Genomic DNA, 9,401 nt, shown 5'->3' on the forward strand with positions numbered 1-9,401 from the left:
ATTTATTTGTTCATGTTTTTCAAGGTTTTTAGACTAAAATTAGTTTTGTGGTAAAGATCGTATAGCTCACGAAGTGGTAAAAATAACACTGTGTATTTTTTATTTATAATCATTTCGATACCCACTAAAATTTGTTACATTATGCCCGCGTAAGTTATATGAAGTACCATACTAATTAAGGATTTATAAAACTTTAACTTATTTGAGATTGAAGTTCAATTGTTGTTATATTTTCGCAAATTGCGTGACATGTCCTTTAATGAGACTGGCTCTAGCTGAATGTCCTCGTAATTAGTGGTATTTAATAAATGGACTCTACCTCTTTGCCCTTCTAGCTCATTCTTCTCCATCTCTTCTTCACCAAGAACATCATAAGTTTTCAATTTTGGAAGCTTAAAATTCTTGTTTAGGCTTCACCAAGAATACCATAAGTTTTCAATTTTGGAAGCTTAAAATTCTTGTTTAGGCTTGACAATTCCAAGTTAATAATTAATTATTGTTAGAATTATTTGACTGTTAATTATCTATGCTTAAATTTTTAGTTTGAATCCTAATGTAGTAATTTACTTTAAAAATATTCAAACTCCATTATTAGTCCTTAGAAACTATTGAAGAAGACAAAATGGATCTTGTTAATTTTGATATTATTTGACTAAATTGGTGATTGGGGGTCGTTTTGTGTTGATATTTGGAGGCTTTGTTTTAAATTTAAGATTATTTGAAATAGATTTGGAGTAATTTGATTGAAATTGGAATTCAAATTTGAAGAATATTTTGTGGAGCAAAACTTGAAAATTATACCAATCGGATAAACTTTGGTGAATAATTTAACAGATATGTTGATTGCAGATAACACAAAGTACGCCAATCTGGTAAAGTTTGGCGAACAATTTGAAAAATAGAAAATCATGTCAATCAGATAGAATTTGTAAATTATTATAATATAATAAAATAAATATAACATAAACGCTACTATTTCAACAAAAAAATATGTACGGAGGATAATCACTTAAAGATCAGTTCCTTATAAGGCTATTTCTGTCAATCACTCATTATATTGATTTCAATACCGATTAACTCAATTAATTTGAATTTACATCACATATGAATGAATAATTTAGGTGCATGTGAATACTATTCCCTTAATTTCAATTTATATGAATCTGAAAATGAAGATTTTTGAAATTTGTGATCCTAAACAAGTCAAAAAAGGAATCAGATTATTTGTATGATTATAAAAGCTTCTCATTAATAACATAATAATAAGTTTAAACTAAATTGTTATCAAATTTAGAAGGAATCATTCTTTTTGGAATTAGATCAAACAATTTATTTGAAACTGAAATAGAGGGAGTATGAAGTATGAAAGTCTATGAACCCACCAATTACCTATACTCAAATTTGTCCTCTCCTCTATCGCTCTTTCTCTCTCTTCTTTTTTCTCTCACTAGTTTAATAATTCTGCAACGACTCGAATCCAAATAAATATCTTATCTCCAATTTATTAATCTCACGCCATAACTGATTCCCAATATCAAATCCTCGCAACAAACCAGCTAGGGTTTTTCCATAAAGAATATTATGAAGGACCAGAATTTGGACCTATTCGACCCGAGAACGGCTGTAATGGACCCCGAATTCTCCCCAACCAGTACCCGGGAACCCGATTTCGCTTTTGCCTTCAACGATAGCAACTTCTCCGACCGTGTCCTCCGGATCGAGATCATCGGCGACTCGCTCGACGGCGACGGCGACTCTGATTCTCACGGCTGCCACAGCCTTGCTGATTGGGCGCGTAATCGCAAGCGCCGCCGTGAAGATTTCAAAAAGGAAAATGGTTAGCTTTTATTTCTCATTATAGCTGTAATTGGCCCCTTTTAAGGGTTTGTTTTGTTAATAGCTGTAATCCCAAACCACTATCTGAGGAAACCGTTGTCGTATTGTTGTTTTTATTTTCTTCGATTTGTTTGTCTGCAATTTTGGGATGTTATAGTATTTTCCCTAGATTATGGTTTCACCTGAAAAAAAAGGGGGAAGATGTGAGGAAGAAAACGAGAAAAATGAGGCAACTAGGTCATTTCTTTCATCAGCCTAAGCGTTGGTGGGCATAGTTACTCTGTACTTGTCCTGCTCAAGGGGTGGCAGGTATCCGGTGGAATAGTGAGGTGCACACAAGCTGGCTTAAACTATAACATTATTTAAAAAAAAGGAGAGAGAAAAATGTGGGACAGGCAGCAGTACTCGGTAGGATATTATTAAAAAAAAGAAAAGAAAAAAAGAAAAAGGTTTTGCTTGTTTAACGTGTTTTGATTGTGCCTGAGTGTGATCCGGGGCTTGAATCCCTGTAACAACACTCAATGTGAGCTCAGCTGCTCCCTCATTGGTTAGAAGGTTTATCTTGGCATGAGTACTCGTTGGCTGTTTGGGGTTGTCCAAATTGGTCAAGTTGTGTGCAAGCTGGCATGGACCGCTCCTCTATTTGAGAAATGTTTATTTTTGGCAATTATTTGCTCTGCTTTTCCTTATGACATTAATCAACACCATGTTATATTTTTAACATTTTAAGGAGATTTTGATTAAATGATTTGAATACCATATTGCATAGACTTCTACATGTTTCAAATGTCTTATCTTACCTTTTTGTAATCTGTGTTTTTTATAATTAGTCAAAGTGTCATAGTTGCTGGAATGAAGTTTTCACAGATTCTCCATTTCTTGTTTGAAACCATGACGGACTTAAAGATATCACTTGCTGCATATTTTTACAATGAGACTTCGCCTTCTAAGAGTTTCCTTCTGTAACCGTTTCATTTTAGGGGAGGTTGGGCGTAGGGAAGCAAGGGATGAACAATATACACTACACTTTCTTCCCTTGTTATAAATCTTATGCATAGTGGTTAGACTTTTACTCTTTCTTATGTTGGTATGGGTTTTTCTGATGATAACCAGACATGTGCCACTCGTTTGCAGCTTTGGATATCACAGCATGCCCTGAAGAGCAGATAATAAGCTGTAACCAAATTGATAGTGAAGATGCTGATAATGAAAATCAAGACGAATCAGTTGTTGCAATGATTGAAGAGCCAAACTCAGGTATTATAATAAAATCACTTTGTAGATTTCTCTTCCTTGGGTCCTATTTTCCTTGAGAACTTTTGTGGTTCTTAAATTCTTTTTTAGTTTCCTGAATTCAGTATGACTTGAAATGCTACTCTGATGAATTTGTAAAAATAGAAAGGATACACAATATGAAACATGGTTGCAATTCCATGAGATATAAAAGGCTTGGTGATGGCTAGTCTCTGAATAAATATTACCCCAAAATAGGTGTCCTGTCCCATTTTTTCATGGATCAGTTTGTCTCTTAAGGTGGTAGGTTTTAAAGGGTCATTTGTTTCCATCGTGTAATATCGTCTTTATTATGCTAAGGCAACTCCCATTTAGAGGGAATTTATGCGAGAGATTTTGGAACTGTTCTTCCTGGCCTGCCTAGGGAAATCAGATTTGCTCAGAAGTAAAAAGTTCAGTTGTTAGACTTGTATGTTAGAACTATTCTGGGCATGTATTTGTGCTGCATATTGACTTCTGTCAGTTATCCTCACATAGTGGATTAAGTATCTCATGAAAGTAGTTTCGGAGATCGGGCAGCCCGGTGCACTAAGCTCCCACTATGTGCGGGGTCCGGGAAAGGGCCGGACCTAGTTTCGGAGATCAAAGCAGGGAAAATTCTGTAACCTGGACAAGAAATCTTGCTTCGAGTTATCAACTAAGTTGAAATGGATCACGGGAGACTATTTCCCAGTAGAGGCAAAAAAGTTGGGGGATTCCTTCTCATCTTTCTAAGCTTTGGTGGTTGGAGTTACCTGGTATACTAGTGGGAGGTAGCACACGATGGATTGGTTGAGGTACAAGGCTATAAGCAAGCTGGTCCAGGTACCACAACAATGAATGAAAAGAACTCTTGTTTCTAGTTGTCAGTTTGTTTCTGACAAGATAAATTCTTATATTAGATTAAGATAGATTGAGTTTGTTTAGCTACCAATTTGCTCAAGTGATGTATTATTTTTTATTTAATAAGTAACTTGTTTGATTGGATGCAGAGTTTAGTATACACTGGCTGGTTTTTGTTATAATTTGTATTCCAAGATTAAGTTGTAAATGCCTTTTTGAGAAAACCCAGGAGCGCAATGCATTAAATTTTGTGCTCAGATTTCTTTTGTCACTTTTGAGCCTTAATTATATGATGGGGTTTCCCTGTGTGCCAGCATGAACGGGAAAGACAGATGAGCAAACCTAAAGAAAATTTCATTAATGGTCTTCATATGAGCACCTTGTGGTTACAGAGTGCAGTTTTATCGTCCTCTGCCTCCAATGAAGTCATGAAAAAGGGTGGTGTGGCACAAGCTGGAAAAAATAGATAAACCATGTTATGTTTTCGGTGCAGGAGATGAAGCTGCTAACAGTGACGATTCAACTTGGAACTGTGATTCTCCAAGAGTTATAAAAGTTAAAACATTACACATTAGCTCCCCCATTTTAGCAGCAAAGAGTCCATTTTTCTACAAGGTAAACATTCGGTTTCATGTGTAAGCTGCTTATGCACTGTCTTGAATTTGTATTTGAAGTTTGAACCTGCTTTATTATATAACTTGTGCAGCTCTTTTCAAATGGGATGAAAGAGTCTGAGCAAAGACAAGTAACTCTGCGGATTAATGCTTCAGGTATGTGTGCTGTTGTTTGACTTAATGATCAATAACTTTAGTAAAGTTTGATGCGGACAAGGTTTCTCATGAATGCAGTTTCCCGTTCATCATGGATATGAGGAATTTACAAATTGTAGGAAATTGAAATGCTTGTTCTGTCATATTTTAAGTGTTTTATAATATTTATCTACTGGTTATAAAAAGAATAGTAATATTTATTCACTGCACATATGGTTTTGAAAATTGTGAATCAAATGTTGCTACTTCATCTGTGAAGTGGCTTGAAAGTCAGTATCCTTCTCGCGTAAAGTGATTTTTCTACATTAATTCTCATGGAGCAGAGGAAGCTGCATTGATGGAGCTCCTGAATTTCATGTATAGCAATACATTAACTACAAGTACAGCTCCTGCTTTGCTGGATGTACTCATGGCTGCTGACAAATTTGAGGTTGCTTCTTGCATGCGGTATTGCAGCCGGCTATTACGCAATTTGCCTATGACTCCGGAGTCAGCGTTGCTGTATTTGGAGCTTCCTTCTAGTGTCCTGATGGCTGAAGCAGTTCAGCCATTGACCGATACAGCAAAACAATTCCTAGCTGCAAGATACAAAGATATAACCAAGTTAGTTCTGTTTATGTACTCTTTTCCTTTTTCTTTTGTTTTGAAGTTTGTTATCCAAGGAATATTTCTGCTACCAGAATTTTTCCGACCAATTTCAGCATAGTTCAAAGTTTGGTTTCAATAATAAGTTCTGATTAGCAAAACTGGAAAAATTCCAGACATCTGGGTAACATATTGGCAACTTTGTAAAAATTTTAAACTATCAATTGTAACATAAGAATTTGATGTAAGCAATTATACAGAAGAATATAACAAGACCACCATATATTTATACGTGTGCATAAAATTTTCATTTAAATTTAACATCAGAAGGTTGGCAATAAATTAACGTACATAATGGTTTCAATGCATAAACCGTTACTTAAGGAAAGTGATGTAATTCATTTTAATTTGTAAAAGCAATATGACATGAAATTTTTAACATGTTGCTCTTGGGTGAATGGTAGATATGGATTACATTTGTAAATGTTCTTATTAAAGCATGTGGTACTTGCCTATGCTCGTTAATGATCTCATGCATCTTTGCTCAGGTTTCAAGAAGAGGTCATGAAGTTACCTCTTGCTGGTATTGAGGCAATTTTGTCCAGTGATGACCTCCAGGTGGCATCAGAAGATGCCGTATATGACTTTGTCTTGAAGTGGACAAGGGCTCATTATCCCCAGATAGACGAACGGCGAGACATTCTTAGTTCAAGACTTGGGCATTGCATCCGTTTTCCTTTCATGAGCTGCCGAAAGCTTCGGAAGGTTCTCACATGTAATGACTTCGAACATGAGTTTTCATCCAAGCTTGTGCTTGAGGCCCTCTTTTTTAAAGCTGAGGCCCCTCACCGTCAGCGAACTCAAGCTGCTGAAGAATCAGCTTCGTCTAGTCGTCGTTTTGTCGAACGTGCATATAAGTATCGGCCTGTTAAGGTGGTTGAGTTTGAACTTCCACGGCACCAATGTATAGTCTACTTGGATCTTAAGCGGGACGAATGTGCTAATCTGTTTCCATCTGGGAGAGTATATTCTCAAGCTTTTCATTTGGGTGGGCAAGGGTTTTTTCTATCCGCACATTGCAACATGGATCAGCAAAGCTCTTTCCATTGTTTTGGTCTCTTTCTTGGAATGCAGGAAAAGGGTTCAGTTTCATTTGCAGTTGATTATGAATTTGCTGCAAGGACAAAACCAGCAGAGGAGTATGTCAGCAAATACAAAGGGAACTACACTTTTACTGGGGGTAAGGCAGTTGGCTACCGCAACTTATTTGCCATACCATGGACTTCTTTCATGGCTGAGGACAGTCTCTATTTTATTAACGGCGTACTCCATCTCAGGGCTGAACTTACTATCAGGCACTGATTTTCTTATCTCCACGACATGAATTAATGCTGTTGTTTTGCTTATTAGCTGAGCCGAAGTACGAATCTTTCTTGGTTTTGAACAAGCAAAGAAGAAAGATTTAGGTGTCATTACTAACTGTCATAGGTATTGAAACCTTTTTTTAATCCTTTTGACCATAGTTCATCCTTGTGCTCTCAAAACATGAGAAAGGATGTAAATGGAAATTTCAGGAGTGAGAGATGTTGGTTGTTCTAACCTGTTCAAATGCAATGGAAGTTCGGAGGTTCTTTTGAACATTGTGAATAGGTTATTTAACTTTCTTATGGCCCAGTAGAAAATGTATAATTTATGTGTAGCTACCAGAGTTATCAGCGTTGTAGCAATATCCTTCTACTGACTAATGTTATTCCTTTGTAGCAGTATGCACGAGGCAAAGGCAGTGAATGAACTGAGTTGTGTGGTATGGTAAATGTTGTGCTTGCCAAGCTTGAATTTGTTCATAAGCATATCTAAAACAAGAATTAGGCTATCATTTTTTTTAATCTTTGCTTAAATTATAGCAATTTCCACACTATGAGTTGAAATTAGACTATCATTTTTTTTTTCATTCGGCAACCTGCACAATGGTACATGAGATTTGATGGCTTAAACAACCTGGTATTTATGTATATTCCATATCATTATAATTTCTCTGTCGTACAAAATGGGTGAGAAATTCTCCTATTCATAGGCGTAAAAACACCTTGGTCCCCAAGTTACACTTTGTAAAGTTACCTTGGCCCCCAAGTAAATAGCTGAGAAAGTCCCCTTTTTTTCTTTTGGTACGTAAAAAGAATTTATTTACCAAATCTTTTTACTTACAGGAAAAAATTACCTAGGTCCCAAAGTAACTAGATTACTCCAAACTAACTAAACTAGTGTCCATGTAATTAGCTTGCTCTTCAAGTAATTTCATATTGTACGAACATTCATAATTCATAGTATTATTTTACAACAAAATCCACTTTAATTAGAGACAACAAAACTTATGAAACATAAATAAACAAAACTAACAATCCGATTCCTATACAATATAGATTAGGATTATTTTTGGTTAATTCCTATATTAGGTAGAACACATGTGACGTTAGTTTTCCTAGTTCGATCTGGAAAACAAAAATACTTAAGTATATAATTAGGAGAAACGCAAATTATAAGCAGCAAAACATAAGCTTATAACAGAGAGAGAAAGAATGCCGAAGAACAAGGGAAAAGGAGGAAAGAACAGGAAGAGAGGGAAGAACGAAGCAGACGACGATAAAAGAGAACTAATATTCAAAGAAGATGGGCAAGAATATGCACAAGTACAACGTATGTTAGGTAATGGCAGATGTGAAGCGCAGTGTATTGATGGAACAAAACGTCTATGTCACATACGTGGTAAGATGCATAAAAAAGTTTGGATTGCTGTTGATGATATCATCCTCGTTGGTCTTCGTGATTATCAGGTAATTAATACACCATTGGTTTTTCCTCTCTTTTTTTCTTTTCTTGTTTTTCATGTTCATCTCAAGGCCAGGTTTTTACGCGTTACTTATCCGTCGCCACTGACGGAAGCATCACTTTCTGTTCGACTGGCATCTTTTTCTTCTTAGAATCTGATTTCTAACTTTTGTGAGAACCTTGGTCTTTTTCCGATGTTTAGATTCGTAATTTATGTGCACGGTGTAAAAAATATTTACAAAATTAAATTATTTCAAAGGTAATTTCAGATAACTCTATTTGATAGTATTGGATGGCAATCTTTAGTAAATAGACGTAACATGTTATAACATGTTAAATTATAATAATGGTGTAAAAGCATTATTACATAGTATAAATAAATAGCCATCCGTATAATTTGACAAAATTACTTACTAGCATAGTCCTAGTAGTTCTTTTATGGTTTTAATGCTCTTTGGTAATTGCCAGGATGATAAAGCAGACGTGATTCTGAAGTACATGCCAGATGAGGCGAGGCTGTTGAAGGCGTACAAAGAGTTGCCTGACAACATTAGGCTCAATGAGGGCCTTGGTGGTGGATTTGATGATGAGGAAAACGGCATTGCTGATAATTGTGTTGAGTTTGAGGATGATATTGACAGAATCTAAAATTTGTGAACTTAAAGTGATCGTGTTTTTGACTTACTAATATTTATGTAGGAGTTTAATTTCAGTATAGATTCACAGCTTATTATGTGTTTTTTGAAGTAATACATTATAAAAATTGCGGAACCACGTAAATCTCCTCTTGTCTTGTGCAATTTATTGCTTTTCTTTTTTAAATATTTTTCCGTTCTATTAGCCTGACATACTTCCCAACAATTGATGTCTGACCACATGCAGTGTAATTCTGGTAGAAAAGTACGGTATTAGTGCAGGTACTATTCACAAGAATAGTGCGACACTATCGATCATCATTATTAACACTATTCACTACTATTCTTTAATAGTGATAGTATTATTCACCAAATAGTGATTGTTGTCTACCTTATGTGGTTGTGATATTTTTTTCTTACACGGAGTAGTATTCATTGTTACTATTCACAGGCACTATTCACATAATTTATTTTTGTGAAAAATGCCATCGGAAGAAGGGAATGTTAAGATTGACAAGTTCAATGGAAGAAATTTTAGATTCTAGAAAAAGCAAATAGATGATTATTTGTACTAGAAAAAATTACACATACCTCTGACAGGGATAACATCAGAGAATATGGCCAAAGCGAATTG

At 35.5% G+C, this 9,401-nt stretch overlaps 2 protein-coding genes across 3 annotated transcripts; both read left to right on the forward strand.

The window, feature by feature from the left end:
• The first annotated feature begins 1,388 nt into the window (after window positions 1–1,388).
• Window positions 1,389–7,135, forward strand: LOC104236780 (BTB/POZ domain-containing protein POB1-like). Of its 2 annotated transcripts, none has more exons than XM_009790787.2 (6): window positions 1,389–1,837; window positions 2,950–3,093; window positions 4,445–4,566; window positions 4,658–4,721; window positions 5,045–5,324; window positions 5,855–7,135. In XM_009790787.2, exons 1-6 carry the CDS (start codon window positions 1,582–1,584, stop codon window positions 6,666–6,668), a joined length of 1,680 nt encoding a protein of 559 aa, XP_009789089.1. In that variant the 5' UTR covers window positions 1,389–1,581; the 3' UTR covers window positions 6,669–7,135. The 2 variants fall into 2 exon arrangements, with proteins under 2 accessions (XP_009789089.1, XP_009789090.1); XM_009790788.2 differs by having other exon boundaries at window positions 2,971–3,093.
• A 681-nt stretch (window positions 7,136–7,816) lies between these two features.
• On the forward strand, window positions 7,817–8,912 carry LOC104236781 (eukaryotic translation initiation factor 1A-like). Its single transcript, XM_009790789.2, has 2 exons — window positions 7,817–8,137; window positions 8,601–8,912. The coding sequence occupies exons 1-2, from the start codon at window positions 7,883–7,885 to the stop codon at window positions 8,778–8,780; spliced, it is 435 nt and encodes a 144-aa protein (XP_009789091.1). The 5' UTR covers window positions 7,817–7,882; the 3' UTR covers window positions 8,781–8,912.
• Window positions 8,913–9,401: the final 489 nt, after the last annotated feature.

The sequence above is a fragment of the Nicotiana sylvestris genome, chromosome 8 (genome assembly GCF_000393655.2).
Source record: "Nicotiana sylvestris chromosome 8, ASM39365v2, whole genome shotgun sequence".
NCBI lineage: Eukaryota > Viridiplantae > Streptophyta > Magnoliopsida > Solanales > Solanaceae > Nicotiana > Nicotiana sylvestris.